Raw genomic sequence first — 26,832 nt, 5'->3', positions numbered from 1 at the left:
TAAAGCAAAGGACACAGTCAATAAGACAAAAAGGCAGCCTACTGAATGGGAAAAAATCTTCACCAACCCCATTTCAGACAAAGGACTGATCTCCAAAATTTATAAAGAACTCAAGAAATTAAACATTAAAATTCTTAATAACCCAATTAAAAAGTGGTGTACTGAGCTAAACAGAGAATTCTCAACAGAAGAATCTCAAATGGCCAAAAGATACTTAAGGAAATGTTTAACATATTTAGACATCAGGGAAATGCAAATCAAAAAAACTCTGTGATACAATCTTACAAGAGTCAGAATGGAAAAGATCAAAAACATCAATGATAGCTTATGCTGGAGAGAATAGGAAGTAAGGGGAACACTTATCCGCTGCTGGTGGGAATGCAAACTTGAACAACCACTTTGGAAATCAGTATGGTGGTTTCTCAGATGATGTAGTAGGGTCATCTGTGTATGTGTTACTTTCATTGGTTAAATAAAACAACTGGCTTGGCTTTTTGATAGGGCAGGATTTAGATAGGTGGAGTAGACTGAACAGAATGCTGGGAGAAAGAAGCAGAGTCAGACAGATGACATAAATCTCTGGCTGGAGACAGACGTAGGCTGGAATCTTTCCCCGTGAGCCACAGCCTCGTGGTGATACATTGATTTAACAGAAATGGGTTAATCAAAATGTGAGATTTAGCCAATAAGAGGCTAGAGCTAATGGGCAAGGCAGTGTTTAAATGAATACAGTTTCTGTGTTATTATTTCTGGGGCTGAGCTAGCCGTGTGGGAGCTGGGTGTGATGAAAAGCAGGCCTGCTCGCCTCTCTTACTACTCTCAGAAAATTGGGAATCAACCTACCTGAGGATTCAGAAATACCACTCTTGGGCATATACCCAAAAGATATTCAATCATTCTACCAAGACATTTGTTAAACAAAGTTCATAGTAGCATTATTTGTAATAGCCAGAACCTGGAAACAACCTAGATGCCGCTCAAGTGAGGAATGGATAAAGAAAATGTGGCACATTTACACATTACAGTACTACTCAGGGGTAAAAAATAATGACATCTTGAATTTTGCATGCAAATGGATGTAATTAGAAAACACTTTCCTGAGTGAGGTAGCCCAGATACCAAAAAATGAACATGGTATACGCATTATTGGATTCTAGCCATAAACAAAGGGCATCGAGCCTATAGTTCATGATCCTAGAGAAACTAGGTAATGAGGTGAACCCAGAGAAAAACATATATAGACCCACCTGGAAATTGGACTCAAACAAAAATTTTAGAGCAGAGGGAAGAGGGGGCTAGAAATAAGGGGAGAGAGGGGGGTTGAGGAGAACTTGAAGGAATGGGATAGTTGAGATGGAGGAAAAACAGATATGATTGAGGAACCCATTATGGAGTAAGCAAGAATCCTGGCTCTGGAAAAATGCCCAAGAACTCACAGGGATGACGCCAGCTAAGACCCTAAGTAATAGAGGAGAGGGTGTCTGATCTGGCCTTACCCTGTAGTCAGACTGATGGTTATCTTAAATATCACCTTAAATAGAACCTTCATCCAACAACAGATGGGAACAGAGGCAATGACCTACATTGGAGCACTGGATTGAGCTCCCAAGATCCAGATGAAGAGTGGAAGGAGGGAGATTATGAGGAAGGAATTCAAGACCATGAGGGGGTCATCCACTGAGACAATTTGCTTGAGCTAATGGTAGCTCACCAACTCCAGCTGGACTCTGAGTGAATGAGCATGCGAACAACCTAGCCCCTTTGAAGAGAGTTGACAGTTGGGCCAGACTGTGGGGCCACTGATAGTGACACTGGTATTTGTCTCTACTGCATATACCAGTTTCTTGGGATCCTAATATGTATGGATGTAAACCTTGCTCAACCTAGATGTAGTAGTTAGGGCCTGAGACTTTCCACAGGGCATGGTGCATGACCCTCTCTTAGGATTGGAGGGGGTGGGGTGGGAGGGTCTGTGGAGGGAGAGGAGGAATATGGGAGGAGGGGAGGGAGTGGGAATTTGGAAACAAAAGTTTAGATAAAAAATAAATGAATAACATACAGACTGGACATGAGGAGAAAAAGATAAAATGATTATATTTTTATTTATTATAAGGGGAAATCCCATGAAACAGGAATGAGAAGTCTAAGCTCAGTTGTGCCATGAGGAAAACACTCACAGAGAGAGCGCACCTGGGTTGCAGGCCATTTTTCTCTGGGTCCCAGAAAAACCTCACCCTAACTTGGTCCCACCTGTTAAAGATAATTGGTTAACAAGGCTTCCCTATCATTTGAGGGTAGTTTGTACACATTAGTATTAGCTGTATGTATCTCTATGCCTCAATGGATTGTTCCATACTCATATGTTTGTCACACACTCTAACCGGCATCTGAGGTTGTTAATAATAACAATAACTAAAAAGAAGGACAGAGTCATGAGGGAGAGAGATTTATTCGTAGGCCCTGAGAGCAGTATGAGTGAGTTAATGAGGCATAAATAAGATCAGAATACATTGTGTATATCCATGAAATTTACAAATATTAATATTATTTTTAAAAAACAAGATTCAGACATCAGTATCAATATCCCCCATCCCTGTATTTTAACATCATATTATAAAATGATATTCAAAATTTAGATTTTATTTATTAATACTGCCTGGCCTAGAACTTTTTATAAAATTGGGGAAAATGTTGCACTCCTTATCCTTCTGGCTCTATCTCCTGATTACTGGAATTACAGCTTGTACCATCAGTTTTACTTGGCTTATGTCATTCTGGTGATTAAGCATGCTACTTTCTGCTATCCAGGTAGTTACTCTACTATACAATTGATCTGTATCTTGAGCCCTAGGTTGAATTTTCCAAAGACTATTTATTTATTATTCATTCATTTATCCATGCCTACGTGCATGCATCTCTGTGTGTGTGCATGTGTGTGTAGGTACGCTCACCTCTGAATATGCAGAGGCTGAAAAAGAACAGAGGACCAGCTGACTTTCTCTAGTATGCTCTGCTTATTCCTTTGAGGAGGAATCTTGCACTGGACATTGTATTGAGTTTTCTGAGCAAGTTTCCTGCTGTGGTGACCTTAGAGCTGGAATTCTAGGTAATGGCAGTACACTCATTTTGTTATGTGAGTGTTAGGGTCTTGATTCTCTCTTATCTTTATGCTTGCATTCTTCACAGATCTTGAGAGGACAATAATCAACTTTATATGGAAAAACAAAAAACCCAGGATAGCAAAAACAATCTTATACAATAAAGGAACTTCTGGAGGCATTACCATCCCTGACTTCAAACTCTATTACAGAGCTACAGTAATGAAAACAGCGTGGTACTGGCATAAAAACAGAGAAGTCGACCAATGGAATCGTATAGAAGACCCGGATTTTAACCCACAAACCTATGAACACCTCATTTTCGAAAAAGGAGCTAAAAGTGTACAGTGGAAGAAAGAAAGCATCTTCAACAAATGGTGCTGGCACAACTGGATGTCAACCTGTAGAAGAGTGAAAATAGACCCATATCTATCACCATGCACAAAACTCAAGTCCAAATGGATCAAAGACCTCAATATCAATCTGAACACACTCAACCTGATAGAAGAGAAAATGGGAAGTACCCTACAACATATGGGCACAGAAGATCGCTTCCTATGTATAACCCCAGCAGCACAGACATTAAGGGCAACATTGAATAAATGGGACTTCCTGAAACTGAGAAGCTTCTGTAAAGCAAAGGACACTGTCACTAAGACAAAAAGGCACCCTACTGACTGGGAGAAGATCTTCACCAACCCCGCAACAGGCAAAGGTCTGATCTCCAAAATATATAAAGAACTCAAGAAACTAGACTTTAAAATGCTAATTAACCCAATAAAAAATGGGGCACTGAACTGAACAGAGAATTCTCAACAGAAGAAGTTCAAATGGCCAAAAGATACTTAAGGTCATGCTCAACCTCCTTAGTGATCAGAGAAATGCAAATCAAAACAACTTTGAGATATCATCTTACACCTGTCAGAATGGCTAAAATCAAAAACATCAAAGATAGCCTTTGCTAGAGAGGTTGTGGAGAAAGGGGTACCCTCATCCATTGCTGGTGGGACTGCAAACTTGTGCAACCACTTTGGAAATCAGTGTGGCGGTTTCTCAGAAAAATTGGGATTAACCTACCCCTGGACCCAGCAATACCACTCCTGGGAATATACCCAAGAGATTCCTTATCATATGACAAAAGCATGTGTTCAACTATGTTCATAGCAGCATTATTTGTAATAGCCAGAACCTGGAAGCATCCTAGGTGTCCTTCAATGGAAGAATGGATGAAGAAAGTGTGGAATATATACACAGTAGAGTACTACTCTGCAGTAAAAAACAATGACTTTTCGAATTTTGCATGCAAATGGATGGAAATAGAAAATACTATCCTGAGTGAGGTAACCCAGACCCAAAAAGAAGATCATGGGATGTACTCACTCATAATTGGTTTCTAGCTATGGATAGGGGACCTCTGAGTCTATAATATGTGGTCCTAAAGAAGCTAAACAAGAGGGCAAACCCAAGGAAAAACATATAGTTATCCTCCTGGCTATGGGAAGTAGACAAGAATGCCGGGCAAAAAATTGGAATCTTGGGGGTAGGGTGGGATGGGGGTAAGGGGAAATGGAGAAAGAAAAGTGTGAAGGAGAGGATGAGGGGAACTTGGGGAAACGGGATGATTGGGGATATAGGAAGGTTGGATAGGGGAGCAGGGAAACTCATATCTAAGTTAAGGGAACCACCTAAGGGTTGGCAAGAGACTTGAACTTGGGGTGGCTACCAGATGCCCAGGGCAATGTCCCCAGTTAGTTCCTTGGCCACCTGAGGATAGGGAACCTGAAATGAACCTATCCTATAGCCATACTGATGAATATCTTGCATATCACCATAGAACCTTCATCTAGCGATGGATGGAGATAGAGACAGAGAACCACACTGGAGCACTGGACTGAGCTCCCAAGGTCCTAATGAGGAGCAGAAGGAGGGAGAACATGAACAACGAAGTCAGGACCACGAGGGGTGCACCCACCCACTGAGACAGTCGGACCGATCTATTGGGAGCTCACCAAGGCCAGCTGGACTGTGACTGAAAAAGCATGGGATAAAACCGGACTCTCTGAACATGGCGGACAATGAGAGCTGAAAAGAGGCCAAGGACAATGGCACGGGGTTTTGATCCTACTTCAGGTTCTGGCTTTGTGGGAGCCTAGACAGTTTGGATGTTCAACTTCCTATATCTGGATGGAGGGGGGAGGACCTTGGACTTTCCACAGGGCAGGGAACCCTGACTGCTCCTGGGACTGGAGAGGGAGGAGAAGAGGAGTGGGGGGAGGGGGAGAGGGGCGGGAGGAGTGGGAGGGAAATGGGAGGCAGGGAGGAGGTGGAAAATTTTTTTTTCAATAAAAAAAAAAGAAAGAAAGAACTCTTAACCAACAAGCCATGTTTCTAGCCCTAACATTTATGTCTAGTAATGAAATTATGATAGTTTAGTGGCCTGGTAATGAAGCTGACCTTAAACAATGTATTCGTTGGATTTTGGTGTTTTTTCCTAGGACTTTAAAGAAATTTCTAAATATGATCTATAGTTCCCTGTTGTTTGCTAGAAATATGTCGTTACTTCTTTCTTCATATATTTCTGATACCTGTTGTCAGGGCCTATCCTGATGACTGATGGATTTCCGAGAGGAGGCAAGTGTGGTGATATTTTATGTTTTAACAAATAAATCTTACCTGAATATCAGAGTGCAAAGCAATCCACACTAGTTATGGCTATAGAGGCCAGGTAGTGGTGTCACACACCTTTAATCTTAGCATTTATGATTCCATGCCTTTAATCCCAGCACTAGGGAGTAGAAATAGGAGTGATATAGTGGATCAAAGAGAGAAATGTAGGTGGGAAGAGTCTGAGGAGTCGTGCAGTCTGAGGTTTGGTGGAGACAAAACAGTTTGAAGACAGGATCACGACTTTGGTATGAACATTGGTAGAGGTAAAAATACTCTATAGTAGTTGACTTCTATAGTAGTTGGCTTCTCTGATCTTCATCATTAACCCCTATATCTGACTCTTGGGTTTTTATTATTAAGGCCAACTAAAATTCATCTGTAGGCAAAGAGTAAGAGCGAGAATGAGTGAGGCAGGCCATTACTGGTAGTAAGAATCTTGAAACCCAACCCTGCAACAGACAAAGGTCTGATCACCAAAATATATAAAGAACTCAAGAAACTAAACTTTAAAATGCTAATGAACCCAATAAAAAAATGGGGCACTGATCTGAACAGAGAATTCTCAACAGAAGAAATTCAAATGGCCAAAAGACACCTAAGGTCATGCTCAACCTCCTTAGCGATAAGGGAAATGCAAATTAAAACAACTTTGAGATACCATCTTACACCTGTCAGAATGGCTAAAATCAAGAACACCAATGATAGCCTTTGCTGGAGAGGTTGTGGAGAAAGAGGCACACTCATTCATTGCTGGTGGGAATGCAAACTTGTGCAACCACTTTGGAAATCAGTGTGGCGATTTCTCAGGAAATTTGGGATCAACCTACCCCAAGATCCAGTAATACCACTATTGGGAATATACCCAAGAGATGCCACATCAAATGACAAAAGTATCTGTTCAACTATGTTCATAGCAGCATTGTTTGTAATAGCCAAAACCTGGAAACAACCTAGATGCCCTTCAATGGAGGAATGGATGAAGAAAGTGTGGAATATATACATATTAGAGTACTACTCAGCAGTAAAAAACAATGACTTCTCGAATTTTGCATGCAAATGGATGGAAATAGAAAACACTATCCTGAGTGAGGTATCCCAGACTCAAAAAGAGGAACATGGGATGTACTCACTCATAATCGGTTTCTAGCCATAAAATAAAAGACATTAAGCATATAATGTGTGATCCTATAGAAGCTAAATAAGAAACTGAACCCAAAGAAAATCATATAGTCATCCGCATGGAGAGGGGGAAGTAGACAAAATTCCAGGGCAAAAACTGGGAACTTGTGGGTGAGGTGGCATGGGGCAAAGGGGAAATGGGATGAGAAATATGAGAAGGGGAGGATGGGAGGAGCTCGGAGGATTGGGATGGTTGGGATATAGGAAGGATGGATACGGGAGCAGCGAAGTATATATCCTATCTAAGGGAGCCATCTTAGGGTTGGCAAGAGACTTGACTCTTGAGGGGTTCGCAGGTGTCCAGGAATATGTCCCCAGCTGGTACCTTGGGCAACTAAGGAGAGGGAACCTGAAATGACCCTATCCTATACTGATGAATATCTTGCATATCACCTTAGAACCTTCATCTGGCGATGGATCGAGGTAGAGACAGAGTCTCAATTTGGAGCAACGGTCTGAGCTCTTAAGGTCCAAATGAGGAGCAGAAGGAGGGAGAACATGAGCAAAAAATCAGGACCACGAGGGATGCACCCACCCACTGTGACAGTGGAACTGATTTATTGGGAGCCCACCAAGGCCAGCTGGTCTGGGACTGAATAAGCATGGGTTGATTCCGGACTCTCTGAGCATGGCGGTCAATGAAGACTGATGAGAAGCCAAGGACAATGGCACTAGGTTTCGATCCTAATACATGAACTGGCTTTGTGGGAGCTTAGCCTGTTTGGACGCTCACCTTTCTGGACGTAGATAGAAGGACCTTGGTCTTCCCGCAGGGCAGGGAATTTGGACTGCTCTTCAGTATCGAGAGGGAGGGGGAATGGAGTGGGGGGAGGAGAAGAGGAGTGGGGATAGGGGGAGGGAAGTGGGGGGAGGGCAATATTTGGGAGGAGGGGAGGGAAATGGGAAATGGGGAGCAGGTGGAAATTTTAATTAAAAAAGAATAAAAATAAATAAATAAGTAAAAAAAAAAAAAAAAAAAAAAGAATCTTGAAACCTATCTAACTAGCAGTCAGAATGCTTCTTTACTTATGTAGTAAGCAGGGATAGAGTCATGGTGTTCCAAAACACATACTGTATCATTTTTTATTCTGGACACATGTTATCTTTATCTCTTGCACATCTGGGGTCATAAGTATACTCATCATTAATAATCTGTGATATAACAGAGTTATCTTTTACAATCATTTACCCAAGTTTAGTCATCATTGATAAACAGACTTATCTTCCATAATAATTTTTACTCATAAACCCCATAACCCAAATTTAAGATTTTTTTGGAAATAAGACAGCCTATTCTCAGGCTGGTACATATTGTAACTTCAAGGATGCTAGACAGAAGGAAAATCTCCAAGCCAACCCACGCAGATTGCCACATTTACAGCAAAAAAAGAGATAGAAATAAGATAAAAAGTAACTTCACTTGATAGATATTCATTCAAGAAAATTGAGCATTCTCAGCATCAAAGCCGAGAAGTCATTGGATATACAATATCCCATGCCAGTGCTTTTCCTCTCTTTGGTGAAAGGACTTTACCATCTTCAGCACCACATGTGAAGGAAGCATATTCTAACAGACATTTATTCTGTTAGATCAAGCTCACACATATGGAAGCTTCCATGGATACAATTTTTTGTATACTCCATTGGAAAATTATCTTCCCATCAAATGTATTACTATACATTTTAAAAGAAACCAAATTTATTTTCTTTTAAATAATTATTTAACTGAAAAAATTATCTTGCCAATAATTACTAAAACAGTAATGATAATATCTCCAAGTAGATGGATCAAAGCTTGTGTGCAGGACACTAAAATATTCAACCTGAGCTCACATAGTAGGGAAAATACATTTAAATCCTCAAAGGTATGTTTATTCTGAAAGAATGTTGAAAACATATATTAAGTTTTCAAAAGTAATATTTTTATCATTTGAGAAGTTTCAGATACTAAAGTATAGAATAAAACAGGGTTGATAAATTTATAGTTAAAGTATCAGTTGTGTTAAAGCTTATAAAGAGCATCAAGATGTCATTAGAAACCTTAAATTATTGATGACACTTTCTACAAATTGCAAGCTAGTCCTATTAAACAAAATCATTATATTGAAGTTATTTATACAAAGTCCTTTCAAACAAAATCATTATGCTAAAAAGTTATTTATTTTAAGAATTCATTGGAATGCAAAGAGTAAGCACATGAAACATAGGAATAAGAAACTACATTTCCAGGCATAGAAAACTATGTTAATATTTCTGGACCTAGCTAAATGCTAAGCAGGCTGTTAAAGCTCTGTCATAAAGTATAAAGTACGTGTAGACTGTACTCCATACATTGCTTTTATTTGTGGCTTTAAATAAGTGTATATTGAATTACAAAATTTTGAATTTATTTATGTTTGCAATGCATTTTATTATATTATAAACACTGTCACCTTGTTACCTCCACCTTCCTTCTACAAGTTTTCAAATACCCTCCTTTCTAACTTCATGTCTTTTCTTTCAGATTATATCTCTACACGTGAAAGAAATCATTCAGTACTTGCTTTTATAACCCTTAATTGTGTCATATAGTATGATGATCTCCAGGAAATTCCACTTTCCTGAAAATGATATTATATAATTCTTTTTAAACATAAAAATATTCCATTGTATACATATAGCAAATATTCTTTACATGTTTCATCATCATGAAGTACCTCCAATTGGTCCGTAACTTGGATATTTGGAATAGTGCTGTAATAAATAAGAGTGTGGAGATATTTCTGTAGTGTGCTATTAGTATTTATCTGAGAATAAACAGAAAAGTGTTATAAACAGAATTATGTGGTGGGCCCATTATTTTATAAAATTAATGATTTTTATTTTTAATTATTAGACCACAGCTTGATGGATTTTATTATGCAGTCCTATAAATACTTTATTTTGATGTTTATTCTGTAGTTCTCTTGTCATTCCCAGACTGTTTTCATTATTATGGCTTTTGTATTTGCGTATGAATTTTAGAGTTCTTTTTCTTATTCTGTATAGAGTCATTGAAGTTTTGATGATAATGCACTGAATCAATAAACCACTTTTGACAATATGGGCAAGAAATAAATCCTTGTTTTCATAAGGTACTATAAATACAAAGGATTTATCTCAGTAATGTACTGTAATATAACTCAACTAAAACTAGGACTATGGAAGATAAATCCAAAGCATGTCGGTTTTGTATGGGAGAGATGCCTTTTAATTATTTCATCTGCCTTGTATATTTTTATATATTGTTTTTGACATTTATAATTTTAAACATTTCATATGGAAAATAAACAAATAAATCAAACATTTTATCACTTCTTTCATATTTTAGGCTAAAAATACATTGCCCTAAGAGTCAATTATGTTACTAAACCTAGAAACTTGAGCATGTTAATGGGGACAGACAAAATCCAAGAAGCCTCAACTCTTGCACATGAAAGAACTACAAATATCTAAGCAGTGTTGAGAGTCGGAGAAATAGTTTTGTCCAGGGAAAAGCACATCAATTTGTTATCTAAGATCAACTAAGCAGTCCTGAATACACACATTAAAGTAACATTACACAACCAAGCAAGCCATGAATTTGAAAGACAAGCAAGGAGGAAAATATGGAAGAGTTTTAAAGGAGAAAATGGAAGGGAGAGATTATGCAATTGTATTATAATCTCAAAAATAAAACAAATTTTAGAAATGAAATATATATATTCAAACATGTATTGAGAAAGAAACAAAAGGTTTTGAGTTAATCGTGACATTAGATATATCTAAACTGCTTTATAATTCATGAAATACAGTGCACATTCATTTTTCCTACAAGTTTATCAATTGTTCTACCATCAGAGATTTAATAAGTGTTTTTCAGAGATATCTAAGGCACTACTTTCACTGTAGACGTTCTTCTCACACACATTAAGATGCACTTTCCAGTGTTATGATTTGTTCCAGTGGTACAAACTTGATTCAAAAATACAGTTCATTTATTTAAGTTTCATACTAATCTCTCATGTCATCATGGCCCGCTCTTCTTTCCTTTAGTTTTCTAAGTTTTCCATTTTAATTCCTGGAATATTTTTCCTAATACTGTGTCAGTCTTGGAAGAAGGCTTCACACAATTAGGAAAATGGTGCTCTTTGGAGTGCTTGGTGATACTGATTTGACAGTTCACTATGAATTCTCATACTTTATTCTTGCCTATTTAAATAGGTTAATCAGTAAGTTCCTCAGAAATTTTGATAACAAGAAAATAGATGGGCAAACACTGAACTGCTTTCTTCAGGGAGATGGAACATATGAGACAAGATGAATTGGCAAAGCAATTTGCTCCTTCTGTGGTTTTGTGGGGGATGATACATTAAGGCTCAGTCCCAAAGGAACAGTTTCCCCAAGATGTCTTCTCCTGCTAGTTCACAAGAATAGTCAGTCACCATATTTTAGGTCCTGTCTCTTGCAGGTAAACCTAAAAACTTATTAAGCCCTCTCTCTCTTCACATTGAAGGTAAGAGAAGTCTTTTTCCTCCCTTGATATTCAAACTATTGATTTTGTTAGAAAACTGAGATTCTCGCGAATACATTCTAGGATGTCAAAAATACTTTAGCCCAGGACTCAGTGTTCCTCTGAATTCTCTTCACAGTCTAGTTACTTTCACTTAATATTAATAACCAATCTTTAATAAATGTTAATATAGTAAATGTTTAAAATTGGTAATTTTCAATTTATTAGAAATCTTGTCCTCTTTGGGTCCATCAATCCTCTTCTGCTAAGTGGATAGTGTTAATGGAATACCTAAAGGAGATACAAAAAATGAGAGAAGAAAATGGGCATTACCCACCTTCATGGGTTTTATACATCAAGTCAAGTGTTTGTAATCCCATGTTGGAATAAGCTCCAAACTATTAGGTTAATATTAGTATTTAAATCTTTAAGCAAAAGGAGAAAGAAAATTTTGTGAGATAGACTTCTCAAGGGATTATGCTGTTAAGTGTCTAACTTAGGTCTTCTGAATATTAAATGTATGATCTATTTTTTATGGAACACTAACTAGACACTAGCAGTATGCTGTTCTAATGCAGACTAATGGGTTCTCATGAAAGTGCACAGAAAACCTTCTCACGTAATTCCTGGTTAATGATGTTGTGCTTTCTGTAGATATAAGACAGAGAGGAACATTTAACTTGTGACACACATCAAACCCATGGTGTTAAATGTATTAAAAATAAATTGGAAAGAATATTTGACACTAAAGGAATAGTAACAGTGTCTGAAATATTTCTGTAAAGAAAATATACCACTGTTTAAAAGAGCTAGAATAGATAGAAGTCACATAGAGGCCAGTTTCAGCTAAGCACAGAATTTAATTTCAGAGAATCCTCCCTTCCAATACTTAATCAAGAATTAGAAATTTAGTGAATTTATTGTCTAGTGAAGATATTCTTATGTGCTTAAATTTTAATCCTTTCTTAAGTTCATGTATCTGGTGAAAACTACACAAGGTAGTTTATGATGTTCCTTTCAACACTAAGAACTCATGACCTCACATAATTCCCATGTGAATATTTAGTTAATTGTACTATTAAGAAGGTACAATTTTGCTGAATTTCAATAACATTCTCAGAACTCATCATTCTAGGACGAATTTCAAAGCCTTCCATCATCAGACAGGTGTTAGGCTACCTTTAGATGTCTGTTTATTGTAAACACCGAAATAATAAATATTTAAGTAATTAAATGTTTTCAGAGTGCAGTTCAAGTATAGGATATAAGTTATTTTAATAAGCATACTGAAAAATATTTCACTATGAAATAATCTCAAAATAAAAATAAAATTATAATTTTTGAAAGAATATTCATCTATAAATGTGTAATTATTATGTATAAATATATTTATCATTTTTCATGTTGTCATAGAAAGATAAAAATATTAATAGTGCAGGTGTTTATCTTTGAACCAACAGATGATTAAGAGATCATGTTTTATAGATTCTGATAGATATTTTACATTACTATCCCTCTTAAATTCCTAATAATACTTTTAACTTATGTATAATTATCATCCACCTATTTCAAGTAAAGAAAATTGAAATTCAGAGAGGTTCTAAATTTCCTGGCATTGTAGTGCCAGTTAGTAGGATTATACATGTCATATTATGCACAATCAGCATGAATTTTGTATTCACACTTAACCCTTCCTCCTTACTCTGTAGTGAAACAGAGTGCTAAGTGTCATGAGAAATTATTTCAAGCATTTTGAAACTCAGAGAAAGAAGAAAAAGGAATGAAGCAATGACCATTCCTTACCTTTAAGAATAACATAGAGAACCATCCATGACTAAGATATATGTGACAGCAGCATTGCTTTCTGCAAATGATATTTCTGCTGAGAAAGGGCATTTGGAAAAAGATTTCTTTGACAGACCTTACTGACTAATGGCTAATAGTAAAGTTGAGTAATTTGAATTAACATTACAGGATACCTTTCTTCAGCCTTCCTAAATATAGATTTAAGAAAAGAAGCAGAAACAGTATTCTTTAGAACTGTCAATAGTCGCTGAAATTTTGAGGTCACTTTATATTCTTTGCTTTGCTTTGACTTTTTAGCAAAGGACAATACCCCAGTTTCAATCTCACATTTTCTCTTGGGAAGCAAAGTTAAATGTGGGAAAGGATACTAGTTATGCCTTCTAAAGCCCTGTGTAAAGTCAAAGAATATTTTTCAAGGGTATTCAATAGTTTGGTTCATGTTTTTACTGTTAGAATGAAACCTAAGATAAAATAAGGTTGTACTGGTGTCATTGCTGTCCTAATTGGATCAGCCTAGATATAACAAAAAAAAAAAATGTATACCATTATCTGCATCTTATTTGTACCACTGTCAAGTCTAACTTGAACAATACTTTGTCCATGATCACTTCTCTTATAATTCCTTTATTGCTTTATTCTTTCCTTAAATTTCTATTTTACAGTAATCTGTGAATATGACATTGACATGTCACTGAATTAAGGACAATGAAATACATACACAAATAAATTAAATCTATAATGAATAAGCGTATGAAAGAATAAATTGAAGCAATTCTTTCCTAACACACTTGAATTGATTTGACTAATTAGTTCTGTGATGCTTACTAATGAATTTACTGAAAGAATTTAATTGCTGTTCCATGCTTTCTGAAAATACCTTTGTGTATCCAATACATTTGCTCTGATGCTCTTGCTTAATAGTATCTCACTACCAAACTTTTTGAAGATAAAAATTAACATGTGGGTTTTCGAGAGAACCTATTTCATGAATATAAAAATTAAAAAGATCAGGTATTTATCTGTTGTGCATTTAAATGTAGATTTTATTAGTAAAGTAAAATAATTGTCTATAAGATAAATTAGAAATCTGACAGGTATTTTTCCACTCTGAAGAGAACACCTGTGGATTCAATGACCTGGGAGAACCACTCAGTACTGATGGAGTTTGTGTTCCTGGCTTATCCCAAAGTCCCAGAATTACGTACCCTCTGCTTCACTGGAATCAGCCTGGCTTATGCACTAATCATTTCTGGGAATATCCTCATTGTGGTCTCCATCCAGACAGAATCCCGCCTACATACACCCATGTACTATTTCCTGGGTAGCCTCTCAGGGATAGAACTATGCTACACTGCAGTGGTGGTACCACACATGCTGGTCAACACCCTACAGTCAGAGAACACTATCACTTTGTTGAGCTGTGCTACTCAGATGTTTTTTCTTATTGGACTTGGCAGTGCTGACTGCTTCCTCTTGGCTATCATGGCTTACGACAGATATGTTGCCATCTGTCTCCCCTTGCAATACCCTCTCATCATGACTGTAACTATTTGCATCCGCTTGGTTGTGGCGTCTGTAGTCATTGGCCTGTTCCTGTCCTTACAGCTTGTGGTCTTCATCTTCTGTCTTCCATTCTGTCAGAACAGGGAAATAGAGCATTTCTTTTGTGATGCACCACCAGTCATGCGACTAGTGTGTGCCACAAGTCATATTCACGAGCTCTCTGTGCTAGTGGCAGCCACACTAGCTATTGCTGTGCCTTTCTTTTTCATTGCTACCACCTATGCCTTGATAGTGAATGCTGTACTCAAACTCCACTCAGCAGCTGGTCGGCGCAGAGCCTTCAACACCTGCTCCTCTCACCTCACTGTGGTGCTGCTGCAGTATGGCTGCTGTGCCTTCATGTACCTGCGCCCCAACTCCAACTACCACCCCAAGAAAGATCAATTCATCTCTCTCGTGTACATACTGGGAACCCCATTCCTCAATCCCCTTATCTACACTCTGAGGAACAGTGAGATGAAAGGGGCCATAGGAAAAATTCTTACCAGGAATTATCTTTCCCAAAAACTCATATGATAGGAAAAACCCAATTTAGCAAAATTTAGTCTTAGCTAAATCAAATCCCTGTGTCTCTACAAAAGTATTGTCTCAACTGATGTAGAAATGATGTCCCTAAAAAGCAAGGAACCTAAATTACAAAAATATTTCATTTATATGGTGACATTCTTTACTATGTGCTAGTTTTAGACTGGGTGATTGGTTTATATGATTATATGTAGATAAGCACAAAATATTGGTACTAGTAAAGTATATGACATTATATAACTAGATAGATAGTATATAGTAGTTGCTTATTCCATTAGTTTTAGATAAAACGATAAAAATAATGGGCTTGTCTGCAGTACTTGGGAGTCAGGGAATGTAAAATCATTTAATCCTTATTGACTGCAAGAGGACATTATCATAAAGACACCTAAAAAGTAAGAAAAGGTACACCTTTTTTTTTAAAAAAAAAAAAAAAACAACAATGAAAACAAGATTCAGAATAGAATCTATTCCAGGAATGGTAGTTTTGATTCAGTTAAAGAAACTTTTAACCAGCAAAATGACACAAAGAGAAATCAGAGAGGGCAGTACCACATGTCTTTTGCATCTCTTGCTTAATCCTGTACTTTGGAAACCAACTGTTGGCAAGAGAAGGTTGTATCTGTGTGATTTTATAACAAGGTCATTCTTGAGAGATGTAAACTGTGGTGAGAGGGAGTTTGAGGGTTATCAACCAACAGAAAGCCTCAAGTTATTTACTATAGTATTATATGTAAAAATAACAAACATTACTAATTGAATTTTCTTAAAATGTTTATTAAATACTTTTTTCATTAGGAATGGAATTTGTATTTATCTGAATGTTCTGGGTACTAGTAATGTTATCATTAAGTGTTTTCAGTGTTCAAGAAATATAGATAATGCACATATTTTGTAACAAATGTCTGAAACATAGATATTTTATGTAAGTTTTCAAAAGTCCTTTCTAGTATTATAATAAAAGACTCTGTCAGTAGAATGATCAAAAGAGTTTACCCAATATTTTCAGATAACTAAGCTTAGTTAATAAGTCTTAGACAATATAATTTCTTCTTAATAAAGGGATGTACTTTACTGCCAGATCTAGGAGGCTGGAAAACTGTTCTAATAGAGTCAATGTTGTACTGATGGTTTCTAAAGTGATTTCCTTTCCTTCCTTTTCTGTGTGGAGCTGTGTATATAATTTAAGCAGGGAACATGCTAATTACAAGGTGCTCCATTCTTAGCATCATTTGCAGTTTGGAGCATGGAGTTGTGCTTCATGACACAAAATCTAATCAGGTGAATGTTCCACGTGACTTCAAAAGGAATATGCATCTTAAGGATCACAGCGGATGGCTGTAACTTTAAATTAGCTAATAGTATATTGTTAGTATATTTTTTTATACTTTTTTTTTTCATGTGAACATTGACTGGTCCCAAACTTGCAATTGCAATCTGTCTATCTCAGACTTTTAAGGACTGAGAATACAGAGAAGAGGCACAACTCCCAAGTAATAGTATCATTTTAATGTTCTGTCTTTAAGTGATTGTCTATCTATATTGTATGTTACTTACTTTTATAAAATTAAATATTAATCTTCTGATAATAATATTGCTCAAGTCATAAATGGGTTATACTTTTAAGTTAAATGGTATTTAAATTAATGGATAAAAATTATGTTCTGTTTTACATATAGGCAATTCCCACACATATTAATAAAATAGTAAACCCACAAGACACACATACACACACACACAAACACACATGTATCCCAAAGTCCATTAAAACACACAATCAATCAGAAACTGCAAAATGAAAGACTAGTAAGGGTGAAAAATTAATATAAAACAAGAAGTCTATTGTGAGTTTATTTTTTGTTGGCCATGTAATGCTAGACATAGGTCCTACTTGCTGTGGAAAAATATTCTTCCACACTGTAAAGATTTGTAACTCATATTGGTTTAATAAAACATTGATTGGCTGGTAGCCAGGGGGACGTATAGGCTGGGAAATCAGATTAAAACAATTATGGAAAGAGGAAAGGCAGAGATCCAGTCATCAGCCAGATGCAAAGGAAGCAAGATAAGAATTCCTTACTGAGAAAAATGTAAAGCTCAATAAAAATCAATAAAAAATTAAAAAAGAATTCCTTACTGAAAGAAGGTACCGAGCCATGAGGCTAAACATAGACAAGATGTATGAGTAAATTTGAGTTGTAAAAGCTAGTTAGTAATAAGCCTGAGCAATATGCCAAACAGCTTAGAATTAATATAAGCCTCTATATATTTATTTGGTACTAAATGGCTGTGATTGGGCAGAATAGAAACTTCTGTTGACATCTATTATTAAAAGTAGTAAATATAATCCATGAGCCTCCTTTAGAGATAACTAAATACTTTGCAAGTCAATATCAATTGGAGATTGTTTCTTGGTTAGGGATAGGAGTCTATTTTATTCTCAGCATTAGGACCCCATCTGCTTGATTATGTGGGCTCTGTACATGCTACCACAATCTCTGTAGTTTCATATGTACATTAGTTTGGTTGCTTCAGAAAGACCATATTTTTATTGGAGCAATTTATCTCTTTTTTCTTTTACAGCTTTTCTTCGTCCTCTTTCACAGAATTTCCCGAGACCTAAAAGGAGAGGATTCTTGAAGTCATCCATTTTAGATTGAACTGAGTGTTCCTAAGTCTTTCAATCCTTGCACATTGCATAGCTGCGGGTCTATGTATCAGTTGCAACATACTACAAGAGGAAGTTTCTCTGGTGATGGCTGATCAAGACTGATAAACAAGTACAGCAGAACATCAGTAGGACTTATTGGCTTTGCTACCTTTCCAGAATAGTATTTGATTTTTTCTAGGCCTATGAAATAATCATTCTCAGGTTTTTAGCTACCTGAACAATGCCAGGAATGAGTTTAATTTTATGAAATAGGCCTTAAATCCCACCAGAGTACTTGGTTAGTCTTACATTTATGCCACTATTGCTCAAGCATATCATGCAGGCAGGTCACCACTGTAGATCATAAGGTTTGTAAGTGGGTTTGTAGTTACCTTTCTTCCCTTGTACTATACAGAGTGTATTTCAGTACACTGAACATAAAGTTAGGAGGTAACTTAATTGCTGAAGACAACTTTTACATAACACATTGAGCATGGAGAATTCAAGTTGATGTCTAACTAAAGTTGTCAGCACTCTCATTTCCCCACCATCTCTCCATAATTATATATTCTATTTCCCTTTGTAGGGAAATAGCTCACCTACTCATTTACTCTATATCTAATCTCTTTGGTTATAAAAACTGAAGCATGCTGATAGAATGATTAATATCTAAGATGCACCAGTAAGAGAAAATATACAATATTTGTCCATTGAAACCCATGTTACTTCACCCTGGAAGACTTTTTTTCTAGCTGTGCTCATTTACTTGTGAATTTTATAATTTTAAGGATAACAATATTTACAAAATTTAAAAACTCATGTTCTATTTTAAATTAATTCACACATAGTCAAAATTCCATTCCAATGAATGTTTTTGTGTGTTTCTTTGTATATGTATGTTTGGGGGTATTAATATAAACATGTGTTTGTGCATGTTTCATTGTATGTGCATGTTTGGGCAATAAACACATGCGCATATTTTAAATGTGAATTGCTCATGAGACCACACATAATTTGATACACTTTATTGTAATTATTCATTAAAAATATTATTTATGATTGCATAGATGTATATAATGTATTTCAATCAAATCCATGTCCCATATTCATCTATTAATTTCATATGTTAGAAACAAAAGACTGTCTTAATTAACTTCAAGGAGACATATTTTCTTTTGTTTTATTGCTTTTGGAAAGGAATAACTGTAGCCATTATTTTATCCCTGTCTCACACTGTGCATTTGACACAAACTGAAGGGAAAGAAGAAGAGAAGATAAAAGGATTGAAAGAAAACAAGGAGAATGAGAATGATGGTGACTTGGTGATAAATACCAATGATTAAGACTAATTGTGTTGGTGGTTGTTGTTATCTACCAGTAGAGGTTATGTTACCTAATGGCCATTTCAATGGAGGTGATAATGGTGGTTGTATCGAGGAGATAATAACTATAGTGATGGTGATGATGATCAGATCCTGAATGATATTGATAACTAATACATTTGATGATTTTATACTATGGTTTGTTTCTTTCTTTACAAACCCTTCAGAAGGAGGAAATTGCTTATCAATTTATAGATATTGGGACTGATAGATATAGAAAGCATAAAATTCTCCAAGGAAATAATCTAGTAAAATGGTTAGTCAGAACTAGAACCAGGCAGAGGCACCTATGCCCATGCATCTCATCATTCTTTCGGCTCTATTTTGTTCTTTGAAGTACAGCAAGAAGTCTGTGTTGTTTGAATGTCAAAAACATGACAGACGACAAACCAGTGGGATGGTAACTTATCAGGTCGTAATTTACTCAGAATCAAGATACTGGTGATATATATCATAGTGAAAACTGAGTTCTTTCAGAGTAAAATGCAAAGTCACAGAAAAATTTGAGGAGAGATAGGTTTCCAGGGTTTCATTTTAATATACCTATCTTCCAACAGAAAGCAAATTTTCTAATTTAGAGGGATGATTAATTTGCCTCCCATTATCACATTGACATCAAGTACTAATGTTCAGATGTTTTTCAAGATTAAACAATGGAAATTTATGTGTACTGAGTATGAGGTCAATGAATGGCAATATTTCATTTATGAAATGAGGAAGCCTATAGAGAATTCAGTAGAGAAAACTAAAAAGTATGTCTTTTTTTGGTGGGAGTTACATTCAGTTTTCAATGATTAAAGAAGAAGGAAGTGCATTTGATTCTTTGTGTGTGTTGTGTTTGTAAACTTTGGGACATTTAGATCAAATGGGCATAAGGAAAGTTATGGCTTCAGAAATCAATTCAGAAATCATCAGCACATTGTTCATATTTAAATATTCCTCTCATATAATTAATAAAATTATAAGATACTGGAATTTTTGTTCTTGCCATGCAATACTTGAGGAAAATGAATTTATATGTATCCCAAATATGTAAGTGTATCCCAGTTTATATGTATCCCAAATATTTATTTTGTAAAAGTTAAATGTATGCAATAAAATTTATTTTTAAAATTAAAAGAAAGGGAATCCTTCCACCTTTTCATTGCCACCCTCTCTCTCCTTTAGTAAGTCCATGTCTTCATTCTAGACTCAAATGACAAGATACCCCAGAGTTCTCTCTATTCTGGACTTTAGTTTTTCTGCCTTCAATAACATTTTTAAGTAACCCATTTTGTGTCAGTATTTTTTTTATTATTATTAAAAATTTCTGGCTCCTTCCCGCCTCTGCCTCCCATTTCCCTCTTCCTCCCCCACTCCCCTCCCTCTTCCTTTCCAGCCTTGAAGAGCAGTCAGGGTTCCCTGTACTGTGGGAAGTCCAAGGTCCTCCCCCCTGCATCCAGGTCTAGGAAGGTAGGCACCCAAACAGCCTAGGCTCCCACAAAGCCAGTACATGCAGTAGGATCAAAACCCAGTGCCCTTGTTCTTGGCTTCTCAGTAGCACTCATTGTCTACCATATTCAGAGAGTCCAGTTTTACCCCATGCTTTTTTAGACCCAGTCCAGCTGGCCTTGGTGAGCTCCCAATAGATCATCCCCATTGTCTCAGTGTGTGGGTGCACCCCTCGTGGTCCTGACTTCCTTACTCATGTTCTCCCTCCTTCTGCTCCTCATTTGGACCATGGAAGTGAAGTCCATTGCACCAATGTGGGTCTCTGTCTCTATATCCTTCCATCGCCAGATGAAGGTTCTATGATGATATGCAAGATATTCATCAGAATGACTATAGGGTAGGGACATTTCAGGCTCCCTCTCCTCAACTGCCCAAGGAACCAGCTGGGACATCTCCCTGGACACCTGGGAACCCCTCTAGGGTCAAGTCTCTTGCCAACTCTAAAATTGGCTCCCTTAATTAAGATATATACTTCCCTGCTCCCATATCTACCCCTCCTTTATTCCAACCATCCCATTCCCCCAAGTTCTTCCCATCCTCCCCTTCTCACTTTTCTCTCCCCATCTCCCCTTTCCCCCCATCCCACCCCACCCCCAGTTCCCAGCTTTTGCCCAGCAATCTTGTCTACTTACAATATCCAGGAGGATAACTATATGCTTTTCTTTGGGTTCACCTTATTTAGCTTCTCTAGGATCATGAATTATAGGCTCAATGTCCTTTATTTTTGGCTAGAAACCAATTATGAGTGAGTACATCCCATGTTCATCTTTTTGGGTCTGGGATACCTCACTCAGGATAGCGTTTTCTATTTCCATCCATTTGCATGCAAAATTCAAGATGTCATTGTTTTTTACCGCTGAGTAGTACTCTAATATGTATATATTCCACACTTTCTTCATCCATTCTTCCATTGAGGGGCATCTAGGCTGTTTCCAGGTTCTGGCTATTACAAACAATGCTGCTATGAACATAGTTGAACAAATGCTTTTGTAATAGGGCATCTCTTGGGTATATTCCCAAGAGTGGTATTGCTGGGTCCTGGGGTAGGTTGATCCCGAATTTCCTGAGAAATCGCCACACTGATTTCCAAAGTGGTTGCACAAGTTTGCATTCCCATCAGCAATGGATGAGTGTACCCCTTACTCCACAACCTCTCCAGCAAAGGCTATCATTGGTGTTTTTGGTTTTAGCCATTCTGATGTGTCAGCATTTTTAACACATGCTAAATGATCAAATGTACATGGCATTGATTAATCATTTGAACAGGCAACAATGGTTTTAGTCCTACCAGTATTTGCTTGTTGTTTTGACCTTTAATTCTTTTGAAAGCATTTTAATTCAAATATAAATACATAATTTCCTCCTTTCTTCCATTCACCCCTCCCAAGACTTCTCACTTCACCACCTTTCATACTCCCCACTTTGAAACTGGTAGCTTCTTTTTATTCATCATTATTTATTTTACATACCAACCACATTCCCCCCATCCACTCCCCCTTCTCCCTTCCATTGCCTCGTTTCTACCCCATCCCTATCCACTCCTCCTCTCTCTCAATTGGATAAATTAAGCCCTCCAATGGGAATCTACAAAGCATGGCATACTAAATAGAGGCAGGACCAAGTTCCTCAACCCTCCATCAACGATGAACAAGGCATAGCACCATATATAATAGGTTCCAAAGAGCCATCTCATGTATCAGAGACAGGTTCTGATTCCACTACTATGAGCCCCACAAATGACCAAGCTACATAGCTGCCATCCATATGCCAAAGTCCTAGTTCAGGCCCATGCTGGCCCTCTAGATGTCTGTCCAGAGTTCCTACAAGTTTATGTCAGTTGTCTCTGTGAGCATTCCCACCATGATCTTGACAGCCCCCTTGTTCATATAATCCCTCCACCTTCTCTTCAACAGGACTCCTGGAGTTCAGCCCAGTGCTTGACTATGAATCTCTGCATCTACTTCTACCAGGTACTAGACAAAGACTACATGATGACAATTAGGGTAGTCACTAATATCATTACAAGAGAAAGCCAGTTCACCACTGTTGCTTGGAGTCTTAGCTAGGGTCATCCTTATGGATACCTGGGAGATTCTCTGGAACCAGGTTTCTTCCTAACTCCATAATTAGCCCTATCCTTATAATCACTTACCTGAACATATTTCAGACTACTGTGCTCAGACCTATCTTCGCAATTTTCCATGAACTATTCTTAGTTATAAATTTGAATGTGTCGTGACTAATTCTAGAGAACTCAAGAAACTGAGAGATTATCAAAGAACTTAAATAAAATAAAAATAAATTTGGCATAGCCACCCTATGAAATAAAATACCCTTCAGTTGTACATGTTCTGGGATCTTGTATTGATTCTGGATTAGTCATTAGCATGGATGTAAAAGTAAACCATTTTTGCTTGCATATATTTGAGAGACATTTTCTTTTAGAGGTATATTTGAAATGTTGATATCTAGTTTCATGAAGGAGTTTTTGCTTTGCCCTACCCATGTCTTAAAACAGTTTACATCTACCTTTACTCAGATCACAGACTATTCCTTCATAGGCCTTTCTGAGTACCTTAAGTGAACTAGTACCTTCCATATTTGCTACTGTTACCTCACCCTGATTCCATTCCTCATTGGAATTTTGCCTCAGGTAACTTGTGTTCTCCTTTTCTGAAATGCAATTGTTTACTCCTATTCTTTTTTATGATTTCTTACCTGTCTTCCTCTACCAAGAAATATAATCACAATACATAATCTGCTCTTGTTAATACATCCAAACCTTGAGAACCAAATGGTCCACAAAGTGATTCAATAAATACTTGTGAAATACTAAAAAAGGCAAGTATAATTACTTTTGGATATAAGATAGAGTCACTACACATGTATAAAATTAATAGTATCAATATGTAAGTGCTGTGAAATAATGCTCTTGTTTAATAAAATCTTGATTAGTTAGTAGCCAGGGAGGAAGTATAGATGGAACATCCAGACTAGGAGAATCCTAGAGAGAGGAAAGGAAGAGACATAGTCACAAGCCAAACACAGAGGAAGCAAGATAAGAATATTTTACTGAGAAGAGGTAACAAGCTATGTGGTTAGACAAGAACTATAGGTTAATTGAAGTTGGAAGAGCCAGTTAGTAATAAGTCTGAGCAATAGACCAAATAGTTTATGATTAAAATATGTCTCTTTTTGCTTATTTGGGACTGAACAGCTGCAGAACCAGGTGATACAGAAAATTCCATCTACAAATGGCACCAAATATTTGGCATCTACATCCACATAAAACATGAGGGAGCTTGGGAAGGGAGTCTAGGCTCAAAAGGACATAGTAAAAAAAAATGGCTTCTTGGTAGCAACATTTTCTCAGGTGGGTGCTGTTTGCTAGAGGCAAGCAGAGTGTGGTTTCTTTAAAGGAGACTTCATGAATCAGCTATTAGTGGTAAACAGTGTGTGACTCTTTTGATATGCCCTGATACCAAATACTTGTATAGTATTTATGAGCAGCCTGTGGCATGCTTCTTGGTGGTAGCATGGACCCAGAAACTCCACAGAATTGTGGAAATAAACATGGCTTCTGCCAGCACCTCTACCACTTCTGCTCTCAGGAAGCCAAGGAATGGGGCTGAGCCAGTAACCAAAGCTGCAACTTTAATGCTAGCCATGTCACTTAGCAAATTAAATACTAATGTGCTCAGAAAAGATAGAGATATACAGTAAAAATAGATTCAGTTGGATCTTGCAAGATGGTGGGTGAAAAAGCCGAAAAACCTGATACAAAAGAGAAGAAACCTGCAGCAAGAAGGCTGGCGGTGATGCCCCTGCCGCTGGTGCAGCCAAAAAGGGTGACCCTAAGGCTAAAAGGCTCAAGAAGGGGAAGCCCCAATGCAGCCGAAATCCAGTCCTTGTTAGAGGAATTGGCAGGTACTCCCGATCTGCTATGTATTCCAAAAAGGCCATGTACAAAAGGAAATACACAACTGCAAAAACCAAGGTTGAAAAGAAGAAGAAAAAGGAAAAGGTCCTTGCCACTGTCACAAAACCAGTTTGTGGTGACAAGAATGGTGGTACCCGGGTGGTTAAGCTTCGAAAAATGCCCAGGTATTATTCTACCGAAGATGTGCCTCGGAAGCTGCTGAGCCATGGCAAAAAGCCCTTCAGTCAGCACATGAGACGCCTGCGTGCCAGCATCTCTCCTGGGACTGTCCTCATCATCCTTACTGGGCGCCACAGGGGCAAGAGAGTGGTTTTCCTGAAGCAGCTGGGCAGTGGTTTACTGCTGTGACAGGACCTCTTGCCCTCAACAGATTCCTTTGAGAAGAACACATCAGAAGTTTGTCATCGCCACCTCTACAAAAGTTGATATCAGCACAGTTAAAATCCCCAAACACCTGACTGATGCTTACTTCAAGAAAAAGCAGTTGCGTAAGCCCAGGCATCAGGAGGGCGAGATCTTTGACACAGAGAAGGAGAAATATGAAATTACAGAGCAGCGTCAAGGCTGATCAGAAAGCAGTGGACTCGCAGATTCTGCCAAAGATCAAAGCTGTTCCTCAGCTGCAGGGCTACCTGCGCTCTCGGTTCTCTCTGACGAACGGGATGTATCCTCATAAACTGGTTTTCTAAATTACTGACAACCTAATTAAACAGCTTTATGTGTCAAAAAAAATTAGATTCAGTTGGAAAAAAAACCTCTAAACAGCTTACAATGTGTATAAAAATATATTGTAGATCTTGGAGATAAAAGAAAACTGATAAAGTTCTCAAAAAAGAAATGGAGTAATAAAAAAATCCACAGAAAGATGTAAAATATACACAGGGTCTAGATAATAAATGTTATTACATTGTCTCTGAATTATTTGACAGCTGACAAAGGAAAAACAGGTGCTAAAAGACTTTTGATTATAAATATTGCTAGATTAAACTAACATATATTTTTAAAATATCTTGATTTCAAAATTTAAGCCCAAAGTATATTATTTTGGAAAAGAATTTCTTCTTTTATTTACACAGGAAATGAGATGCTGTGAATTTATTCTGGGTTAGGAAAAACCAGGGTTTTACCAGGAAGACCCCCAGAGTAGGCAAAGATGGCCCTTGTGATCGAATGTCTCAAAAGACCTCTGTTGCAGTTTACTCTGATTTCTACATCCAGAATAACCTGGAGGTGATTAGTTGAGGTAGTTCACCCTCACAGAATACTCCAGTCAAGATTTGACCATAATCTTAATTTTTCTCAGGTTTCACCAAAGATTACCACTGTCCCAATTAGCCTAGAAAATTGTGACCTCCTTCCCCCCCGCACACACACGAAATAAAAACCTACTATGGATGTCCGTCTTGTTTAGAGTATTGTTTACAAGTTTTTACGGATAATAGCCAGGAAAATTCTAAACAAAGAAGAATAGATTTGGGGTTTTTGTTTTTAAAAAATGGGAAATGCTGTGGGATAATGTTCCTGTTTAAGAAAGGACTGATTGGCCAAGAGCCAGGGGGGAAGTATAAGCAGGGCAACAAGACTAGAAGAATTCTGGGAAGAGGAAATGCAGAGATGCAGTCATCAGCCAGATGCAGAAGATGAGAATGCCTTACTGAGAAAAAGTACCAAGCAATAAGGCTAAACATAGATAAGAATTATGGGTTAATTGAAGTTGTAAGTGCTAGTTAGTAATAGGCCTTGGCAATAGGCCAAATAGTTTATAATTAACCAAAGCCTCTGTGTGTTTATTTGGGACTGAACAGCTGCAGGACTGGACAAAACAGACAATTCTGTCTACAAGTAAGTACATACATTTAAATATGAAAGTAGAAAAAAGATGAAAATAAAGGTGACAAATAAAAGTATAGCTGAGCTAAGAGTTTTGGTATAGTTATCAGTTCTAAAAGCCAAAGGAAAAATACAAAAGCTTCAGTGACTAACAACTCAGATATTGGTTCAGGGAGATCACTAAGTGAATA

The 26,832-nt window shown here is 37.2% G+C and overlaps 1 protein-coding gene and 1 pseudogene across 1 annotated transcript; both read left to right on the top strand.

Annotated features, from left to right (window-relative positions):
* The first annotated feature begins 14,391 nt into the window (after positions 1-14,391).
* On the top strand, positions 14,392-15,339 carry LOC130880780 (olfactory receptor 10W1-like). The gene has a single exon (XM_057779984.1). The coding sequence runs from the start codon at positions 14,392-14,394 to the stop codon at positions 15,337-15,339; it is 948 nt and encodes a 315-aa protein (XP_057635967.1).
* Positions 15,340-24,620: 9,281 nt separating this feature from the next.
* Positions 24,621-25,500, top strand: LOC130880443 (60S ribosomal protein L6-like; annotated as a pseudogene).
* Positions 25,501-26,832: the final 1,332 nt, after the last annotated feature.

This window comes from Chionomys nivalis, chromosome 8 (assembly GCF_950005125.1).
Source record: "Chionomys nivalis chromosome 8, mChiNiv1.1, whole genome shotgun sequence".
Lineage (NCBI taxonomy): Eukaryota > Metazoa > Chordata > Mammalia > Rodentia > Cricetidae > Chionomys > Chionomys nivalis.
This window is presented reverse-complemented; position numbering and strand designations above follow the sequence as displayed.

Bases quoted from the DNA above. Each gene is read 5' to 3' on its own strand.
- LOC130880780 (XM_057779984.1), top strand. From the start codon at position 14,392: ATGACCTGGGAGAACCACTCAGTACTGATGGAGTTTGTGTTCCTGGCT.